The sequence below is a fragment of the Ovis canadensis genome, chromosome 22 (assembly GCF_042477335.2).
Source record: "Ovis canadensis isolate MfBH-ARS-UI-01 breed Bighorn chromosome 22, ARS-UI_OviCan_v2, whole genome shotgun sequence".
NCBI classification, from domain to species: domain Eukaryota; kingdom Metazoa; phylum Chordata; class Mammalia; order Artiodactyla; family Bovidae; genus Ovis; species Ovis canadensis.
Window position 1 is genome coordinate 45,677,943 of NC_091266.1, and position 21,717 is coordinate 45,699,659.

The window sequence follows — 21,717 nt, forward strand, 5'->3', positions numbered from 1 at the left end:
TCAACATTTGGCCAAAACTGACACAAAGTTAACACAAATGAGCAAAAGAGGCCACTGCACTTGAGTACCAAGAGGCAGTGTGGCCAGAGAGCTCAGCACCTATGTCAGAGCACTGCAGAGAAGGCTAGATGGGGTGCTAGTCCTAGTTAAGCTAAGAGAACGCGGGCGAGATGGGACTGTCCCAGGCAACCTACACATGTGTTCATCTGGCTCAAAGGACGCTGGCTTTCAAAAAACGAATTAATTAAGCAACAAAGCAAAATGGTAGTGAGGGTGGAGTCAGTTAACAGTGAGTGGAAAAGAAATAGGGGCATGAGAAGCCAGAAAGAGTGCAGAGGGATGCAGCATCCTCAGAAAGTCTGAAAACATTGAAAATACCTTGCGAGGCAGCAGGACTTGCCATCTGTGACCAGGGACACTGTCCATCCTGTCCTTGTACAGGGCTCAGCATAGGCACTTCCCACGTACATACTGATTCATTAATCAGGACCGGGAAAGGGGTTGTTTGCTGGAGAGAAAAATACTGAATATATTTGTAGTCAGAAGGATAAGTCTATGGGGCGGCAGGGGGCGGGGGGGGGGGGGGATAAAAGATGCAAATACAAAAGAATTCAATAACAATTTGATTATTATAAATTAATAATACCCTCAAGTGTATAAATGGGCAAAGAGTTTGCCTTGAAAAGGAGAACTTTCTTCTCTAAAGAAATAATAAAATGAAGCTGTTGTGAGCAAAGGAGTTGCCGGTTGAAGTAGACAGCTCTTCAGCAGAGGGAATGGAAGAGCCTCGGAGTAAGGACAGTCCCGTGTGAGGGTATCAGCAACACCCACTCCACACTTCAACCATCAGCTGAGCCCCACCAGGTGAGCTTCTTCCCCTTCTGGAGCCCCACCCACCACCCCAGCAGCCAGAACCCTTCCTGCACTAGCGCAGCCTCCAGCTCCGTGGTTCCTAAAGAACAAGGAAGCCGGAAGCAGCGAGGGGTCCCGGAGCTAAGCTTCAAGCTGCAGACTCACTCTGGCCAGTGACTTGCTTTGTCACCCAGAATGGGTGCCTCCCTTCTCACGGGCTCCATTTCCTCCTCTATCAAACATAGAGGTTGAACTTGATCAATGGGTCCCCAAAAACTAAAGCCTCAGGGTAGGCAATGATGATGCATGTGTTTTTAACACTTAATTCCTGTATAAGGCATACAGAAAAGTACAAGTTTTATAAGTGCAGAGTTCTCTGGATTTTCACAAACTGGACATGCTATGAAACCAGCACCCAGATGAAGCAGAGCATCACCAGCAGCTTTAGAGTCTTTCATGCTCCCTTCCAGTTACTTACCCTCAAGCCCAGGTAACCAGATCCTGACCTCTGGCCACATAGACCAGCCTTACCTGTGTCTCCTGGAGGGAGCCTCACCTACGCTCATCCTTTCTCTATGTGACTCCTGGAGGGCGCCCTATTTTGTGCCTAGTTTCCTCCATTTAGCATCTTCCATGGTGCTGTGTGTAATAAGGATGTTTGCAACGAAACAATTCCCCAAAATGAGAAAAAAAAAAAAGTGAAGCCAATATCATAAGTTTTACCATGAGTTAAAATGTGTTTAAGTTAACTGTCCTCTATTCTGAGATGATGTGTGCGTATCTATTTTGTAATAGTGTCCTGGAAGTTTGGTTGGTTTTTGTTTTGTTTAATGGTTGGTATATTTGGGTTTGTCTCTGTTTAGAAAATTCTCTCTTTAAATTATGTTGGCTTGAAATCTGACTGGGCCAGGATGGTGGGCCCTGCTGGTCCGAGCTCCCTGTTCTGGGCCCTCTACTAGGCAGAGTTTCAAGTCTCAGCTTTCTGATTGGAACCCCCTCTGATGGCTAACTCTGAAAGGAGAGAATTCCACAGATTTTCAGCTGTGCCTGGGAAGCTGCAGAACTAAAACATTTGACTTTTCTCGAAAGGAGAGAGGAATTGGAGGAGGGATTTGTAGCCTCCATGTACTGGGTCCACACAGTGACCCATAAACAACAGCTTTAAATTCTCTATTTAAATAAGGCTGCTGTTCAGTTGATAAGTCGTGTCCAATTCTTTGCAATCCCATGGACTGCAGCAACCCCAGGCCTCCCTGTCCTTCACTATCTCCTGGAGTTGACTCAAATTCATGTCAGTCCTTATAAGAACTTTGGAACAGTATGCCTCCATTGCTTCCTTAGTCCTTCATGCTGTTGTTTTTATATTTTAACAACTTCAGTCAGTTCAGTTCAGTTGCTCAGTCATGTCTGACTCTTTGTGATCCCATAGACTGCAGCACACCAGGCTTCCCTGTCCATCACCAACTCCCAAAGTTGATCAAACTCATGTCCATTGAGTCAGTGATGCCATCCAACCATCTCATCCTGTCATCCCCTTCTCCTCCTGCCCTCAATCCCTCCCAGCATCAGGGTCTTTTCCAAAGAATCCATTCTTAGCATCAGGTGGCCAAAGTATTGGAGTTTCAGCTTCAGCATCAGTCCTTCCAATGAATATTCAGGACTGATTTCCTTTAGGATTCACTATATAAACCATACTCTCCTCAGCTTTTATACCAAGTCCACCTCCTCTAAGCAGTACATAAAGGTACCAGTTTTCAACATCTTACCAACATGTTGGAACTATCATATATAAAATTTTGTCAATGTGGTATTTATGAAATGATATATCAAGATTATTCTTCTTTTCATTTCCCAGACAAAATGTTGAGATAGAGCATCTTTTCATTGCTGTTTAGTCGTTAAGTTGTGTCCAACTCTTTGTGACCCCTTGAACTGCAGCACTGCAGACTTCCCTGTCCTTTGCTATCTCCTGGAGTTTGCTCAGACTCATGTCCACTGAGTCAGTGATGCTATCTAGCCATCTCATCCTCTGCCATCCCCTTCTTCTCCTGCCTTCAATCTTTCCCAGCATCAGGGTCTTTTCCAGTGAGTTGGCTCTTCGCTTCAGGAGGCCTAAGTATTGGAGCTTCAGCTTCAGCATCAGTCCTTCCAATGAATATTCAGGATTGATTTCCTTTAGGATTGACTGGTTTGATTTCCTTGCAGTCCAAGCGATTCTGAAGAAAGACTAGATGAGGTTTTTTCAGGCAAGAGAGAAGTCTGTAACCCACTCACAGGACAGGACCAGAAAACAGAGCAAGAAAGCATCAAGTCTGATAGTCCTCAGCCCAGGGTTTCAGGGAAGAGGAGGGTGGGCCATGGGCTGTGTCCCCAGGCCCTCAGAGCCAAAGCAGGACTTTGAAGAGATGGCAGTGCCTTGTGACAAGCACTCAGGTTAAAAAAAAAAAAAAGGACACGTTGCACTCACTTCTGGGGCAGAAGGTAAGAAAATGGCTCGGACTGCTATAAACATACAATTTGTGGTGGAGTTTGAGCCTGTCTATACCAGCATCTGGAGAAGGCAATGGCACCCCGCTTCAGTACTCTTGGCTGGAAAATCCCATGGATGGAGGAGCCTGGTAGGCTGCCGTCCATGGGGTCACTAAGAATTGGACACGACTGAGTGACTTCACTTTCATTTTTTACTTTCATGCATTGGAGAAGGAAATGGCAACCCACTCCAGTATTCTTGCCTGGAGAGTCCCAGGGATGGGGGGAGCCTGGTGGGCTGCTGTCTATGGGGTCGCACAGAGTCGGACACGACTGAAGCGACTTAGCAGCAGTAGCAGCATACCAGCATCCATTCAACGTGCACCCGATGGAGAAACCTCAAAAGAAAAACTAGTCTCCTCCCTGCCCTGAAGGAGCCACAGAGGCAAACGGACAAACATGAAGCTAAAAAAAGTAAGAAAATCCCAGTGATCCCAGTTTTCAAAAAATAACTGTCTGGTGAGATGATGGTGTCTGTGATGGAATCGTCCATCAAGACCGATTCAAGGAGAACTCCCTTCCCTAAATGTGTGCAGTTACAGAGGCAACTGCATCTCCCCACCCCTACCATCATGGTCCAACCCATTAGCTCTAGTTTTGCCCACCTGGTCACTGCTAGTTTTTAACATAATTGTTAAATCCAGCACAGATACAAAACACGTGAAAGAAATTTGAGGCCTAATAAACAATAACAAACACCTTGTAACCACAGCCCTGTGTTACTCCATTTCTTCTTCTCCAAAATGTTGCTGTAAAAGCTAATGGCAGTCTCATATATTTTCTACTGTGTGACTGGATCATTCGTTTGACTACTAAAGAATTCATTTTCCTTTAAGGTAGAATAATTTTTCTGATGGTTATTTTGGGGTTCTCGAGTCCATCGAGCACCCCTTCATAGTGCCCTTCTGCACAGCTGCTGACAACACACTGGTTACCCTGCACTGACTCAGTTTAAGAAGGTGAAAAATTCAGGATGTGGAAGGTTGTTGACAGTTGCACAACAATGTGAATATACTTACTCACTGAAATGTACAGTTAAATGTGGTTAAAATTATCTTATGACTTTTACTACAATTAAAAAAAATTTTTTTCCAAGTTTGTCGGGATACATGTCCCATATACTTGGTATAAATCTCACCCATGAATTTCAGTGTGCTATCCCGGCTTCTCTGTGTTTTTAGGGAATGATTTGAAGAGATTCAAAACCTATGACACAACAGCCATCACCTTGCCAGAATCTGAATTTTTGTTTTCAAATTCTGATCCTATGAGTTTCTCATTCTTTGTACTCCATTTGCTTTCAGGAACCAGCCACCAGAGTACTGGCATTAAAACTGCCAAGCACCCCTCCTGTCTTCTCCCAGCCTTCTGACTACCCACTTCTGTCTCTCCCTAGGAGCCAGCAGGGCTCAAGCTGAAAGGTGTCACCAAAGGCAGCCTGTGAGTCTTTATGTCATTGTTGGTATAAATCCCCAGCTGCCAGGAAAAACCAAGGGCAAGCCCTCCCTCACAGCTTGTGAGTATGTGAATATCTGCTCAAACCTGACCCAACCTGACAATAAATGGTTGTTACTGCGGGGTGGCTAAATGCTGGCCCTGGCCTTTAGGCTGGATAGGTACTGAACGCGAGGATGGTGGGGCGGGCCCCTCTCACAGCATAAGCAACACAGGTTTTTTTTTTTTTGGGCTGAACCGGGTCTTCATCATGATGCTCAGGCTTCTCACCACGGTGGCTTCTTTTGTTGCAGGGCACAGACTCTAGGGCGCACGAGGTCAATAGTTGTGCAGCTTAGTTCCTCCACGGCATGTGGAGGACCAGGGATCAAACCCATGTCCCTGGCATTGGCAGGCACATGCCTAACCGCTGGGCCACCAGGGAAGCCCCCCACAGATGGATTTTTAACCAGAGGGTGAGCAAGCTTCCAGAAGGCAGCCTCTGGGCTATTCACAGCAGAGGCCCCATATCATAGCCATTTTTGAATCCCATCTTGTACCTAAAACTTCAAGAGACGGTAAAGGAAGAAAGACAAAGACACAGAAGGGCAGCTTCCCTGAAATTCTTCCACAAATTTAGCACAATGCCCGCTTTTGCACCCAAACTTTTATCATTTAAAGTGAAGAAGAGTGATTCATTTGATCCTCATTTTTAACTCCTCATCGTCTCCTCTGAGCTCTTGCACATCACAGTTTTATTTTGGTCCTCGGTCTTTTTGGGGCCATCTCGCCTAGTTTATGGCTCTTGAACTTCATGCCAAGACACGCGGGTCGGGCAGGAAGCTCTTGGCACCAGGAAATTTTTGTTTCTTGGGCTTGAGCCAATTAAATCAAACTCTGCTCTGAGGCTGCCTTGGGAAGTGACAGGCTTAACAGCCTGGTGAACGAACAGTGGAGTTGCCGTCACACTTGAGTTACAGTCTGTTTAAACTCCAAAACAGCTGCAATTCACAGCTCCCATTTCCTGAGAAAGGGGAAGTTTCAGGATATCACAGAGGAGAAGATGGTCTGGATCCTCAAGGAGGTAGGGGTGGGGCTCCAACTTTCAGGTGGATGAGAGGCTGATTAGTAAGTTCTATCATCAGAGGGAAAACGTCTGTTTTAAGTCTAATCTTATGGAACATATTCGAAATATGAGCAAGGGGGAACCAAAGGCATTCAAGAATTGATCTCTGGCTAATCAAAATATATCCTGTTACTGTGTGGCACTGCTTCTGTGTTTTCCTACCTTTGTTACAAATATAGCCTGAGAACTGGCTGTCTATCTTGCTTCCTCCCACACAGCAAGTTGGAATCAATGACCCTTGGGAGGAAAGAAGGCAGGATGAGTGGTGTAAATGTTGACAAGTCCATTCGTAGGTATTCTGGCAATTTAGGGTCACCCTATCAGTCAAGTTTTCTTTGCTGCCCCCCTGGTTCAATACAGATGGAAAGTGAATGTGTTAGTTGCTCAGTCGTGTCCAACTCTTTGTGACCCCACGAGCTGTAGCCCACAGGCTCCGCTGTCCATGGAACTCTTCAGGCAAGAGTACGGGAGTGGGTAGCCATTCCCTTCTCCAGGGGATCTTCCCAACCCAGGGATGGAACCTGGGTCCCCTGCATTGCAGGCAGATTCTTTACCATCCGAGCTACCAGGGAAGCTCTAGTAAACACAGATTAGTTCATTTTCTACTCCCCAGCTGGAGACAGTAATGGGCACTGGCCCATGCCAGCCATGCTTTGGTGAAAAGCCAACGTATGCTTCTACTTACCTTTCACAAATCAAAGATGATTTGATTTACTGCCCAAATCAAAGATGTAATTTAAGATTCAATGAGGCTGGTTTTAAAAAGATATAGCTATGCAACAGAATAGTCTACAGTCATTAAAAACAATTGGATCTATGGGTACCAATATGGAAAAATAACTTGGTATATATATTGCCAAGTTAAAAAAGGAAATTGCGTATGTATAGAATAGCCCCATGTCTGTACATATGATGTGCATGTGTGCAGGAATATTCTTCTATCTGTGCACACACATTCTACATACTACTGAATACTAAAAAGAAAGAAACTGGCAAAAAAATATGCTGCAAATAGTGGTTATATGTTACAAGGTATGTCTTGGGTTCCTAAAGAAGCAGACCCAAAGACAAGGATTTGCATGGAAATGGCCTCTTGGGAGATGACTCCAGGAAAAGGAAAATGAGTCCCAGGAGGGAAGGAAGAAAATAAAGGGTGTGTCATTGAACAAGATCCCACGTCAGCAAGAAGGGCTCAGTTCCACTGAGAAACCCCAGGAGACAGTGTAGACCACACCTCAGACATCCCGGCTAAGGGCTGAGAGGTTCATTTTCCCAACCCAATGCTCACAGTCTGAGGCCTCAGAATTATAAGCTCTGCCAGCCCTTCAGGCTGCTCCACGTGTGCAAGTGCAGGGAAGGCCCAAGGACAGGAAGTCACAGGAACCAGCCAAAGACCACTTCCTACAAGCAATGAGACAAAGGGACATCCACACTGTCCACTGCAGACTGGATCATGGAAGGCTGTCACTGTCGACATGATTTTTTGTTGGTTTATTTTTTTTTTTGGTATATCAATGACATTTTAAAACCAGAGGCAGGGAAGGAAAATAAAACTATTCAAAAAAACATTGGGCTTTTAGAGAAAAGAAAAAGAGGCTGAAAATTAAGTCAGAAGAGATACAGAGAGGCCAAGGAAGTCTCCCCAAAGGGCACTCCTGCACCACCTAAAACACGTGCCCTAAAGAGGAGCCTACCCCACACCCAGTAGGGTAGATGGTGCCGGGAGGACAGAAACAGCAGAGACGAAGCCCATTCTCACATTTTAATCTCAGGTCATAAATACAGTCTCGTGTGCATGAAGGGGATCATGAATGAGGGACTAGCACCGGGAACATGGCCATCACAGAGCATTGCCTGCTTCACCAGCGCCGGCCAGAGGGCTCCCTGTGGCAGCTCGGGGCGCCCACCCGATCAAGCACTCGGCTTATAGGTACCCTCCTTCTGGGGCAGAAATCTATTCTTAGCTCATTCAATTAAAAAAAAAAATCATAAAAGATTGCGTGTCTGCAAGAAAATATCAAAGAGGATAAGAACATTCTCAGTTCTTCTCAGAGTCTAAAAGTAAAAAGGGGCAGTAAGGAAGAAGGAGGGGACATGGGGGAAATGTCAGGGGTGTGCCGGGCTTCTTCCTTTCCCCAGAGCATTCTTGTTTGGTTTTTTGTCTTGTTTTTTGTTTTTTATAAAAACCAAGGAGGTATTAAGGCTGTTTGGAGATGGGCTGCGTCTCTCTGATGAGCCACTCGAGGGCTTCCTGGCGGCCCTGCTTTTGCAGCTCCTTCCCGATCACGTCCCTGCAGGTCAGGTGGTAGCTGTTGAGCCAGTCGCACTGCAAGAGGGAGGAAGACAGACGCATTCTCACCATCACACCTGCACCAAAGCCTGCCCACCGAGCAGTGGGGCCCCACATGCGGAGCTCACAGGGTGAGAGTAAAGGAGCACAGGACCCTCTCTCCCTGCCCAGCGACAGCGACTTCCCTGTGTTCTGCCTCCCTGGAAACAGACAGGACGAGCCACAGGGCTGATGGTGCGAACGTTCCCAGAACCGTCTGCTGCACACGGGCGTCAGTGACTCTGGGGGAACGGTGAACACCTGACGGCAGGCTGTGGCTCTGGGCTCCCCTGAGTGCAGGGAGACTTGCAGCCAGAGCTCCCTTCAACAGCCCCTGCCTGGAAGCCACGATGAGAGAGAGAGGGGCAGGGGGTCTCGTGGCTCCTGCACCCACCCCACTGCCTCGACCGCTGTGAAGACACACCTGAGGCTGTCCTACCGAGGCACTGATTTCCTATTCCGTATCCACCTCCTACAAAGCTGAATAATGTAGGATCAGCTAGGTCCATGACAGTCTTGCCAGTGCGGCCGTCCAGATGCACCCAAAGCCTCTGGTGGTCAAGGGCTGTGCTGCAGAGTGGGGTGGGCAGTACGCTTGACTTTCAGACACTCAACTGAATGAGGCCACCACACCAGGAGATTAAAAAGGAGGCAAAAAGGAAGGACTTGGTGTGTGTGTGGCGGGGGGCGGGGTGTTGGCGTGCTGAACCTGATAACAGAAATTGTGCATGTGTAAAAGGTTAGATCTCCTCCTCATGAGGAGGCAGGGAGGCTGATGTATGGAAGAAAGCAAGTTCTACCTAGAGCAGAACCCACTCTCTACTGTCCATGAAGGGGGCCTGCCCACTTCACATTAGACAGACAGGGGGATGCTGCCAATGGCTTTGACCCAACTAGGACTCCAGCTCTCACTGATAAGAGTCACTAGTCTGTCTGGCAGGTGGGGGCATGGGGGTGGAGGGCTGCAGTACCAAAACCAAGCAAGCTGCTACATGTCAGCAGCAAGGCCAAGCAGGGCTGTAAGGCAGCTCAACAGTGCAAGAGACAGGAGCAACAAGGGGCCACAGAGAAACTCCCAAGACTCTTTTGGTTGGGGGAAAACGGGGCCCCGTCAGCAGCCAAAGCACCACCACAAAGGCCCTGGCAGCCTGCAGCGCCCACACTCGTGTCCAAAGTCCTCTGCTGCCACCTGGTGACAGAGGGATGGGAATGCAGACCCAACCCCAAAATGCTAAGACTGTGAGAGAGTAAAGGGCAAGGACTGGGAGTTTCAAAGCCCGGTGGGCAGTATCTTGTTGTGGGGTATCTCTATGCCTTAAGACAGAATGAAGTCCCAGATTTATTGCGTGGTATATGGGAAATGAACCCTTCTGCTACATGAGATAATAAATACATTCTGCTTGGTTATATTAAATACTGTCCTCTACTTGTTATTTGTGGAAACTTGCTAATGATTCCAAGGTAAGAAGATATTCCCTGTCCTACAAAAACTGACTGACTAAGAGAATAGTTCAGTGATTTGAGTCCATAAGATATAGTCATGAACAATGGTCCAGCCAATGTCATGGGGGAGTCACAGGTTAACAAAACTCTCCCTCAAGGAAAAACTGGCCTCGCTTAACTTTCCTCATGCGCTGTTTCCCTGGATAAAATGGAAAGTCACATGAGAGAAATGTCTCCTGACCGGTACAGCTCACATGGACAGCAAGGCCTCTCTGACCCGGGATTATTTGGCAGACGACACAGCCTTCAGCATCCAAGAGTGCAAAACAACTTATTAGTAGAGACTCTTTTGCTCAGAGCCTGGAAGCTGTGCTTGGGGGCCATGAGAAGAGACTGGTTCCTTGGGGCTGAGGGTTGCAAGTGGGGCTCCCATGCTTACTTCTGTGTTCTCATCCGCTCCCACCTAAGCTACCCCTGCGGGGACCAGGGAAGAGCCCCGGGACCACAGGAGAGAGTCTTCCTGCTGAAGAGACACACCCGGTGCTGCTTCCGGTTCCATATCCATCTCTGACCTGAATAGAGCAGCCTCGGGGGCCTGTGTCGGCCCCGTGAGCAGGAACGCTTGGCTGAACCAAGGGCTCTGAGGTCAAGAACAAGTGCCCACACACGGAGGGCATCAGAGTGAGAAGTGGATGACCTTCCTGTCAACCATCTGTGAACTGATGAGGCAGAAGAAGGGGCCTCTGGTGGAGAGAGCCCCATCCCACAGGCCTGTAGCAGGGGCTCTTCAGCCCGCAGAGGCACCTTCCTCTGGTGCCAAAAACAAGACCCACGAGGGCTCCACTGAGCATACAGTCCCACCTCACAGCCCCTGGGATGAGGCCAGCGGCTGCCCCTGGTAACAACCACCTCTTATTCCCACCACACTGCCCTGCCTTTGGCTCCTGCTAGTCTGCCTTTTGCTGGACTTCCAGCCACCTGCCTTGCTCTGGAATTGGTATCCTTCTGGCTTCTGTCTTCCTGGCTCAAGCCTGACCACTTCACAGCAGATAGCTGGAGTGGTGTTATTTCTACCATTTTTGACCCTCGTCCCTGCTCTGACCTTGATCGCCTGCCTGACCCTTCCAGTCTGCCTCCACAGTTCTGGACCTGAGCCTGGGGACCCACCCGAGGGTCTCAAGGGGTTTCAAGACCTGTCACCCTCTGAGCTCTACAGGTGAGCACGGCCATGCTTCTGCTCTGTGAAGGGTTTCAGAGCCCAGAGCAACCACCCACCTTGTCTGTGTGAAAACCACGCATATGAGCACAGATTGTGCTTCTCAGTTCCTTAGTGTTTCAAGCAACACGAGAAAACAATCTGGTGTGTGCAACAGCCAACAGCCCCCCTGCCCACCTGGCTTTTTGTGGGAAGACACACAGTCCATATTTGCTAAACATGCCTCCCAGCAGTTATGGCCCCTGCCCTCCTGAGAGGCAAGAGCACACTGTTCATTCCCACCTGTGAACACTACAGCCTCCGAGGGTGTGGCAAACAGGGCTGTTATCTACCTCGAAACCCAACAACTACAGGAAAAGCACCTACAGTCCTTGGGAAACCTAGGATGTTCCAACTCAACTGGCCTAGACTCTTGACTTCAAAGTGAAGATGGAGGCGAAGACACAGGGCAGAAAAGGACTTAAAAGTGAGGATGAACGGGAGGACTCAGGGCAGCTCTCCACCCTCCACCCCACACACACACTTCTGCCCCCTGCCCCAGGACACCCTTGTTACCTCTTTGTCTGTTAGAGAATCCACATCTATCATTTTGGTCTGTATTGGAACCAAAGTCAGAGGTTCAAAGGTCAGGCTTCCACGGTTGTTGAAGTTATACTATGGGAGAAGGAAGACAATAGGAGCATTTACTCCTCTTCACCATGATGACCCACCCTGAGGTCACTCCCCTCAGACATGACCGCCCCTCAGCCAGGTGTAGCAAGAAATCAAGAGTGGTTAGCCGGTCACTATTTCTAACAGATGAAGGAGACACGAACAGGGCAGGGCCACATTCCAAGAGCTGCTCCGCTGTGCAGACCACAGCCTGCACCTTCAGGAAAGGCCAGACTGAGTGCTGAGGACCTGGTCAGCAGGTATACAAGGCTCCTGTCTGCTGTGATGGGGAGAAGGCATGGCAGGGGGTGGGGCATCTAGAAGCAGGCACATCTCTGGTTTGCTTCTCAAGCCTCTGCTAAGCTGTAAGCCCCCAGCAGATCTTTTTGGTTTTTTTTTTAACATCAAGTACGCGGCCTGCCTTGCCCCAGCCAGGCCCCTCAGGTGACGTTAAGAGGTCTGTCCAGTGCACGAGGCATGGAACGGCAGAGCACACAGACCATGCTGGGTCTCTCTGGCAGGGCCTGTGGGATGGGGAGAGGCAAGGCTGCTCCAGTGACGTCAGTGTGCAAGCAGAGAGCAGACCCGGGGGCCAGCCGCCCTGCAGGCCTAGGAAGTCACTTCCCTCCAGCTGTGGAGGAGGAGCAAACAGGTCTTGGAGGTAAAGCGTAGCACCTAAAACCTGCCTCCTCTTGGTAATGTGAAGGGGAGAGGGCACCACACCCGTCTTCTCGCCCATGTGTGGTACCTGACCCAGCGGCTAGCTCAGGCTTCCTCAGTTTTACCCGATAACAATCATCTGGGACATCTGTTGAAAACAGTTCCCAGGTCCCAGCCCTGGAGATTCGGTTTCAACATCTGGAGGGAGATTTTAAACAAGCACCCCCCACCACCCCCCTCCATGCCCACACACACACGGTGAAGGTTTCATGATGAGACCCTGCCTCCAGTAAACTCAGGGCCCCACGTTACATGAAGCAGGGACCTGCCTGAGGCTCCCTAAGGTCCCGCCCAGGGTCCCCGTTCACTCAGGATTTTCTTTCTAGCTTTGCAGGAGAGAATGAATTCCAGGAAAAGACCCCAATACCAAGGGAAGGAGACTCCATTTTGGCCCCAGAATGGCATGCTCTTGGTTTGAAGGACAAAAGCCCTCATCTTCCCCCATGAAGGAATAAGGGAATTTTTAAAACAAAATAAATACACCATTACTCACCTTGGTCTTAACAGGCACCACCAGGACAACATTCTCAATGCGAATTCCAAAAGCCCCGTCTTCATAATACCCGGGCTCTAAAACAAACCAAACCCCTGAATGAGGAGCAGCCTGCGATGAAGACACGCACAGAGAAGCTCTCACTGCTGGGATGACCACACTTCAAAGGAGAAACAGCAGCAGGGCCACTCAATCCAGTGCAAGAGCCCAGATACACCTCTTCCCATGAGGCACTTTTATCTAGAGGTCCAGAGACAGAAAGGCTTGGAATTCCTGAGAACTGGCTGCAGGGTAGGGAGTAAAATAACAGAAAATCCGCCAAACGAAGTATGGGGCAGAGCCGTAAGACACAATGATGCATGTGTTAAAATACGTTCACCAAGATTTGGTAACGACATAGGGACATATTAGGTAAGAAAGCAGAATACAGGCCATATGTCCAGTGCAATTTCAATGATACTAAAAAAGGTATGCACATATATAAAGAAACAAGAAGTCAACATATCCAAATGTTAAGTCATGTTTCCCCTGGGTGGCTGGATTACAAATGATTTTCATTTTCTTCTTTATATCATTCCACAGTCTCACATTTTCTACAATGAATATGTATTACTTTTATAATCAAAAAATGTGGTTGTTGTCTAATTCAAACTGACAGGAAGTCAAAGTGTTAGTCGCTCAGTTGGGTCTGACTCTTTTTGACCCCGTGGACTGTAGCCCACCAGGCTCCTCTATTCATGGAATTCTCCAAGCAAGAATCCTGGAGAGGGTGGCTACTCCCTTCTCCGGGGCATCTTCCTGACCCAGGGATAGAATCCAGGTCTCCTGCACTGCAGGCAGATTCTTTACCATCTCAACCATGAGGTGATAGAAGGGGCAAAATTTTCCAGTTTACTTTATAATAATTAAAATATAAGAAACAACACAGAGCTTTCAAAAAGGCAGAGGATCCACACGCAGCCTCTAGGTGAGGGACACCTACCATCAGTGACGATCATGCCGGCCTCCAAGGGCTCATCAGAGAATGTTTTATAACTGATGCCACATGGACCCTCATGAACATTCAGAAAAGACCCAACACCATGCCCCGTTCCATGCAGGTAATCCAAGCCAGAATCCCATAACGCTGAGCGGGCAAAGGAGTCAAGGAGGTGGCCTGAAAGACACATAAAGGACCACTTGGTGATATCTGTACAGCACTTTCCAACTTGCAAAGCACTTCAGAGATTAGATTTGTTAGCTTTGGCTCCAGAAGATGAAACAGAAACCAGCGGGTAAAAGTTACTGGAGGATTCAGGTTTCAGTCCAGCACAAAGAACTTTCTGACAACCAGAGTTCCTGAGCAGGACGGCTCCCCCACCAGTTGGAGCTCACTCTACAGCTGGAGGATGCTGGTCAGGGACGTCGCCCGCGGCAGGTAAAGGCTGCAGTAGATGGCACAAACATTCCCTTCCCAGTGCTGGAACCCTACGGTTTTGGAACTACAAAATGAGATCGTAACCAGACTACAAGCATGAGGAAAGCGGTACCCGGGGAGATGAGAACCAGGGCAGTCTAAGCAGATTCGAGGACGGGGTCTTATCAACTTCCCATGCAGTGGCCCACCCACCAGTCCTCAGGCAACAGGATCTAGCTCTCAAATCAGGCTCCCAGTAAAATAAATCCCTGCACGGGTCCTGAAAGGAGCACTGGCCCAACAGCCGGGGCAGACGGGAGGCTGAGCCAGCTTCCCCCGGGGCCTTCATGCCTTGCTGCCCTCTCCTGAGAGCCACCCCCCCGAGCTCACCCAACACAAGTGGTCAGGAGGGAGGTACAGCTGACCCTGGGCCCGATCCTAAGTCTGGCTCCCTGGAGGTCCTCTCCGCTCAGTCCAGCAGCACCCCCACTTGCCCAGGCTGGGCCTGGAGTAGTCTGGGGGCTGTTATGGCAAGGGGAGGACATGTGTTTTCACCCAAATTTAGACATGCTTGATGCCTGAACAAGAAAAAGCCTGCCATGTGACACAAGGCACCACCTACCTTTGGTTCCAGTAGGGAAAACTGCTGCACTCACAGCTATGTGGCCCTTGAGGACATATGTGAAGCATTCCTGCCAAAGAAAACCCAGGGGGCATGTTCAAGATGGGCATAGATGCTTTCATCCTGCAGTTTTCAGGTAGTTCTGAAAACCTTGCCTCTTAAGGTTTCATAGCAATCAGTTTAGTTCAGTCGCTCAGTCATGTCTGACTCTTTGCAACCCCATGAACCGCAGCACGCCAGGCCTCCCTGTCCATCACCAACTCCCAGAGTTCACTCAAACCTATGTCCATTGAGTCAGTGATACCATCCAACCACCTCATCCTCTGTCGTCCCCTTCTCCTCCTGCCCTCAATCTTTCCCAGCACCAGGGTCTTTACAAATGAGTCAGCTCTTCACATCAGGTGGCCGAAGTACTGGAGTTTCAGCTTCAAAATCAGTCCTAGCAATGAACTCCCAGGACTGATATCCTTTAGGATGGACTGATTGGATCTACTTGCAGTCCAAGGGACTCTCAAGAGTCTTCTCCAACACCACAGTTCTAAAGCATCAATTCTTCGGCACTCAGCTTTCTTTATAGTCCAACTCACACACCCATACATGACCACTGGAAAGACCATAGCCTTGACTAGATGGACCTTTGTTGGCAAAATAATGTCTCTGCTTTTTGATATGCTATCTAGGTTGGTCATAACTTTCCTTCCAAGGAGTAAGCATCTTTTAATTTCATGGCTGCAATCACCATCTGCAGTGATTTTGGAGCCCAAAAAAAGAAAGTCAGCCACTGTTTCCACTGTTTATAGCATTACCACAGAGAAAATCAGGGGAACAGAAAAAAAAAAATGGTGGGAAAAAAACTTGGCCTTGGGACAAATTTTCTAGAAAATCTTGAAAGTCAATGTAGTAAAAGAGAACTGTCCAAGAGATGACCCCACTAGTCTTTCCTTTGAAATGAACTCTCTACCATTAGAGCCTCAGAAAGACTGAGAAAAAGTAAGAGGTACTGATGACACTACCTAACACTATCAAGCTACTCCTCGGTGCCAGGCACAATGCTAAGCACTGTATGTCTAACCCCACTCTTCAGGATGGAGGCACTCCTGCCCCCTCACTTTACAGAGCAATGAAGTAATTAACATGCCAGGTCACGCAGTTCATAAGTGGCAGCATCTGGCCTTGAAACCAGGTGGTCTTGCTACTCCTCTGTGCACCTCACCACCATCTATACTCAGCGCTTAGTCCCGACTGCCCAGACAAGAAAAGTGCTGTTTGGATGGGTAGTGGCTTGCCAGTAAGGTGCAAAATCAGCACTAAACCGCACATTGTTCAATCTGGTCCAGACTGAACACAGCACAGGAACCCCTGGTAATTAGTCGCTCAGTCGTGTCTGACTCTTTGAGACGCCATGGCTCCTCTGTCCATGGAATTTTCCAAGCAAGAATGCTGGACTGGGTAGTCATTCCCTTCTTCAAAGGATGTTCCTGATCCAGGGATCGAACCCAGGTCTCCTGCACAGCAGGCAGATTCTTTACTGTCTAAGCCACCAAGGAAGCCCCAAACTAAAGGTATCTGGACCCAAGGTCAAACTTGTCCAAGGTGCTGGTGCCAACTAATGAAGGACACGAGGGACCAGCACTAGGGTGTCTGCCCTGCAGCACCCCACAAAGCCCTCCTCCCTGGAAAAGCTTCCTGAAGGAGCTCCCAGGGAAAAGGGAGAGACTCAGAGATTCAGCCAGTATTTGCCAAGCAGTGGCTATGATCCAGGGACCAGCTGAGCTCACAGAACCTTCCCAGCCAGCCTTGGAGGTGAGTACTCTGCCCTCATTTTTATGATGGTCTAAGTGTCTAGGATCAAGGTCATGGAGCCTGGGAACAGCAGAGATCTGAAGCCCAGTGTCTAGACTCCTAGCATACATCTCTCTACCTTATAGCTGTATGCCAGAAAGCCCAGACACCAAGCAATGCATGTCATTTCAGAGGGTTCCTAGAGAGCTGAGCCTATAAACAGGAACACTGAAATTGAAAAAAGAAGGGGGGTAGCTTTCAGAATCAAATCTAGACACTGTTCAAAAAAAAAAAAAAGAAAAAATTCACTACCCTGCTCCCTTCCCCAAAGAAGGCCAAAGTTTAAACTTGAATCTGAGCCTGACCTTAGCAGACAGAATGCTCTTAAAATCTCTCCAATAATCAGTTACATGGATGTCATAAAGGAGATAAGCCTGACTCCACAGTAATGAGCTATTTTACTGCCCCACATGTAACTTTTACTTATTTATACAATCCCTTTTCATGAGACGGAATGGTCAGAGAAAGCAGAGGGCCTCCCAAGTGTTCTCTTACCTTCTCATAAGCCGTAGGAGTTCCAAAATGCATGGTGCGAGTGACGTCTGTGGTTCCATCCCTGCCCAAAAGAAAGGACAAGTTATACTGTTCACTCCAAAGAAGCTCTTCCTCAAATACAAGACAGGTGAAGATGTGGAAAAAATTGAAACCTCATGCACTGACTGGTGGCCATGTAAAATGGAACAGCCACTTTGGAAAACAGTTTGCTGGTTCATAAAAGGTCTCTTAAACATGGAGTGACCTTATGACCCAGCACTTCTACTCCCCCGAGTAAACCCCCGAGAGAATGAGAATGTCCACACAAACACATGTACACTCATGTTCGCGGCAGCAGTGCTCTTCACATCCCAAACACGGAAACAACCTAATGTTCAACCAGTGGCGGGTAAACAAGACGCAGTACATACATGCAATGAAACAGCATTCGGGAATGAAAAGGAAGGAAGCCCCGGTGCGCGCTACAGCATGGATGAGCCCTGAAGGCATTATGCTAAGCGACAGAGGTCAGACACTGACGCCATATATTAACATCACAGAATTCCATTTATAGGAAATGTCCAGAGCAGGCAAGTGCATACAGACTGAAGTACGTTCGTGGTTTCCTGGCTAGGGGAAGATGGAAAGTGACTGCCAATGGGAATAGTCTTTCTTTTTTGGGGGGTGATGAAAATACTCTAAAATTGATGGTGGTGACAGCTGCACAACTCTAGGAACAAACTAAAAATCATCAACTGTACACTTTAATAAGTTGAATTACATTTCAATAAAGTTATTATAAAAAATAAAATGAAACACAGTGTGAAAGCAAGGATGGCCCAGCGCAGCGGGAGTGAACTCACTCAGGCCTTGACACACACGCACTCGTAGTCTACAATGTGAGGACTGTTTCATGGAAAACACCATTCCTGGGGTTATGAATGAAAGGGAAATGGACCTTCTGGCAAAAGAAGGGCAAACTCTAATTCCTCCTGTCAGGATGGCAAGCAGTTTACTAGAACCTAAAAATACCCAAATGCATCTTTTAAAACACCCCAATCTAACCCCAACAGAGAAAGGATAACTTCTAGAATGCTGCTAAAATGTAGAAGTGACCCAGTTACACCATTACCCAAGTAATCTCAATACTCTTAGCTCTAGGCTGTTATTAACACCAACTCATACTTCCCAGGCTAGATTGTGGCTTCCACATACTTGGCTGAGCTTATTTAATAACAAGGTTCTCCACCAGGCAAAGTCCCAGCTGCAGTGGAAAATGGAGTATTAAAAGGCCTGGCTTGGGGCTGGTGCACAGGGATGACCCAGAGAGATGTTATGGGGAGGGAGGTGGGAGGGGGGTTCATGTTTGGGAATGCATGTACACCTGTGGTGGATTCATGTCAATGTATGGCAAAACCAATACAGTACTGTAAAGTAAAACAAAGTAAAAATAAAAATTTAAAGAGAAAAAAAAATAAAAGGCCTGGCTCATGCTCTCTCGATGCAGGTAACACCTATTCCAGCTCCTCCTCATGGGTTCCACCTCAAGACCCAATCAAATCATGGGTTCTCTGAGAAACTAGTCTAGATGATGACTGTGAAAGCAGCAAGGCATGAAGAAAGAAAGAAATTCAGAATGAGGTCATTCAGGGATGACCCTCATTTCTCATTCATCCTTTCAAAATTAAGCCCTCACTCCCCAAGGCCCTGAGGTCACTGCAAGTTGGGGAGCTGGCAGGTAGTTTATGGGCTGGGGCAGAAGACTTCCCAATGGTTCTGAAAGCCTACTTTCAGTTATTTATTTAGTATTTAACAGCTTCCAGCCAAGGACTAAACATTTCTAACAAACAGTCTTTTGTAGGAACAGAATTACAACTGGGCTATTTCAACAAGGGGTGAGGAAAAGGACAAGACATGGGAACAATTCCATCACTGGCCGGCGCAGAATGAGATGACCCGCTGAGAGATCTCAGCTGGAGCCCGCCTTGTCCACCTACTCAACTGCCCTGACTTAGCGGAGGCAGGCTCTCCAGTAGCCCCAATTCACTTACTTGTATTGAGCACCCGAGTCAATGAGGTACACCTCATCCAGAGACAAGGTCCTATTCGTCTCAGGGACCGGCCTAAGAAAATTAATTACAAATTAATTATTCCACAAATGTAAATGCTTCCTGAAGCCGGGAGGAGGGAATACAAGAGTTCTTTGCACTAGCCTAACAACTTATGTAAGCCTGAAATTATATCAAACCCAAGTTACCCAATAGGTTAATTATTGCAAGTAATATTAACCTTCTACTCAAGACTAGTCAACCTATCTCCCCAACTAGATAAGGAGCTCAAGAGAAGGAAGAATAACATATTTCTTTATATCTACCTCCATTTGTGACTAGAACAAAATAAGTGTTCATGAGATACCTGTAAAAACTACAAAAATAATCATCAATAGAAGCAAGAGGACCAAGCTTGAGAAGAGAGCAGCCTGGAGTCATTTGTCTTTATTTGGGGTGTGGGGGGGAGTAGCAGAGGATGGTTCAGTCCCCTGCCTCAAGCCTCCATTTCTCTCCCTCAGTCCTAACCCCACAGGGAGCCTCCCCACTTGCTTCCTAGACCACCAGAGGGGCAGAAGGCAAGTGCCTCACTTTGGAAGAAAAACTAAAGGGACTTTTGCTGGGGAAAGGAGTAGATCATGATGCTCTTATACTAGAGCACTATTTTCAAATGGATGTGAGGTATTTTTTAAAGCAGTTTGATCTCCTTCCAGACAATACACTGCACTGGGAAAAGCTAGACGGGACATGAGCATTCCAAGTCTCCGCCCTGCAGTGCAGAGAGGGTCTCACAGAGGTTCTCCTTCATTCGCAGGCAGTAAGGAGGCCAGTAGGCATTCGATCCCAACGACTAGAAAAGACCACCAGATATGGGCCCAGCACCCTGCTTCTCAACAGGCTTCCAACAGCCACAGTGAAGAAACACAAAGGGAAAGTGAGATTCTCCCTACTTGGACTGAATTTTTTTTTTAAGTTCTAGGGTCGTATCCAGCCACGAAATTCATCACCTGTGCTAAATACAAGACAAGAACTCAAGTCCTTTTGATAGTCTAATGTTGGAACAGAAGCATTAATATGAGAGAACTGTAATAGCCACACCCGTGACTGTCTCCCACACAGCAGCTTCAAAATTCGTCCCAAGACTAAAAACTCTAAAAGTGATCAGTGAAAAGGGTGGAGGGGGGACTTGTGCCCAAGTACAGCATAGTGATACAGCCAGAGTGCTCCACCATGATGCATGTCACAGATGGGAAGCAAAGAACTCAAGATACTCCACACGAGGCAAAACCACGTGAGCCAGGCAAAGCTGAAGCTGGAGCCCATGCGGGAAGCCTAGTTCCACATCCCACCACCTCCACAGGTGGGTCTAGCTCTCCCAAATTCATCATTGCCCTCCTGGTCTCACAGTGGAAGGAAGCTCAGCTCTGTGGGTCCATGGGCTCATGTGGTACAAATCCCCATAGGCTGGGGAGGAAAGAGGGTACAGATTATCTCCTTAAACATAACAGAGTGCTCCACAACCTAGTGGTAAGTTTGTTTGGTATGGAGGTCATGGAGCTCACAAGATGTTTGGACTAGTGCGTCAAGAAGGCTGTCGCCGTCAGAAAAGAAAAACACTAAAACTTCTAACTATCAAGATTCAGGGATTATGACAACAGATACTGCAGTCTCAGAAGGAAAGAGGGATGACCCGTTTCACTACATCATGGACAATGTCGATGGGCAACTTCGGTGCCAAAGAGGCGCTTCCCAAAAGGCAGAGGCTTCGGATTGAGAGACAAGACCTCAAAGATCTTATTTCACACATAAGAACACTCTCAACAGACACATGGAGGTGGGCACAGGGGCCTTTGATAAAACAATGTCTCTCCCCTGCTCAGGCTCCTGTGCAGAAGCAGCAGCAAAGCCAGGCAGCGTGCTCCTCCGCATGCCTTACGCGTAGTGAATGATGGCGCCATTGGGTCCCGTACTGGAAATGGTTGGGAAGCTCAGGTCCACAAAGTCAGCCTGCTGCCTGGAACAGAGAGACACACACAGAGCAGAGCGGTCTAAAGGTTCTTACTGTACCAGGAATCAGCGCCCCACCCAGCTTCACTGAATGTGCCAAGGACAGGAGCACAACACTCACAGGGCCCCCCACAGCAATCCTTACCTGCGGAATTCTTCAGCTTTGTTGGCAGCTGAGATCTCTGTCACACCACCTTTGGGCACCTATGAGGAAGTTGCTTATAAACCACTGGGGTGTGATAAATTCACAGGTCTCCCACATACTATGAAAAGTGTTAGTCGCTCGGTCATGTCTGACTCTTTGCGACCCCACAGACTGTAGGCTGCTAGGCTCCTCTGTTATAGGGAGTACATTAAAAGCTTACTTTTTCCTCAATCTCCGTGTTCCAACTATCCATCCTATAGGACACAGCTTATGTCTCATCTTCAACAAGGAGGGAATTCCCAAAGGCTCTTACCAAAGCTATCTAAAAGTAAAAGGACTTCTATCCACTGAATTTTTCACTCAACTTTTCCCTCAGTATTATATTCTAAA

General features: G+C 47.8%; 1 protein-coding gene across 8 annotated transcripts in view; it reads right to left on the reverse strand.

Moving 5' to 3' along the window:
* Positions 1–7,689: 7,689 nt before the first annotated feature.
* The window catches only part of XPNPEP1 (X-prolyl aminopeptidase 1), a 51,190-nt gene continuing 37,162 nt past the window's right edge, over positions 7,690–21,717 (reverse strand). For all 8 annotated transcript variants that reach the window (XM_069567587.1, XM_069567583.1, XM_069567584.1 and 5 more), the window contains 9 exons: positions 21,328–21,386; positions 21,112–21,189; positions 19,179–19,250; positions 17,149–17,209; positions 14,812–14,881; positions 13,776–13,949; positions 12,794–12,870; positions 11,485–11,583; positions 7,690–8,267 (listed from right to left, as the gene is read on the reverse strand). In XM_069567587.1, the coding sequence (XP_069423688.1) occupies positions 8,139–8,267; positions 11,485–11,583; positions 12,794–12,870; positions 13,776–13,949; positions 14,812–14,881; positions 17,149–17,209; positions 19,179–19,250; positions 21,112–21,189; positions 21,328–21,386 (819 nt within the window). In that variant the 3' untranslated portion in view covers positions 7,690–8,138. The remainder of the gene's footprint in view (positions 8,268–11,484; positions 11,584–12,793; positions 12,871–13,775; positions 13,950–14,811; positions 14,882–17,148; positions 17,210–19,178; positions 19,251–21,111; positions 21,190–21,327; positions 21,387–21,717) is intronic.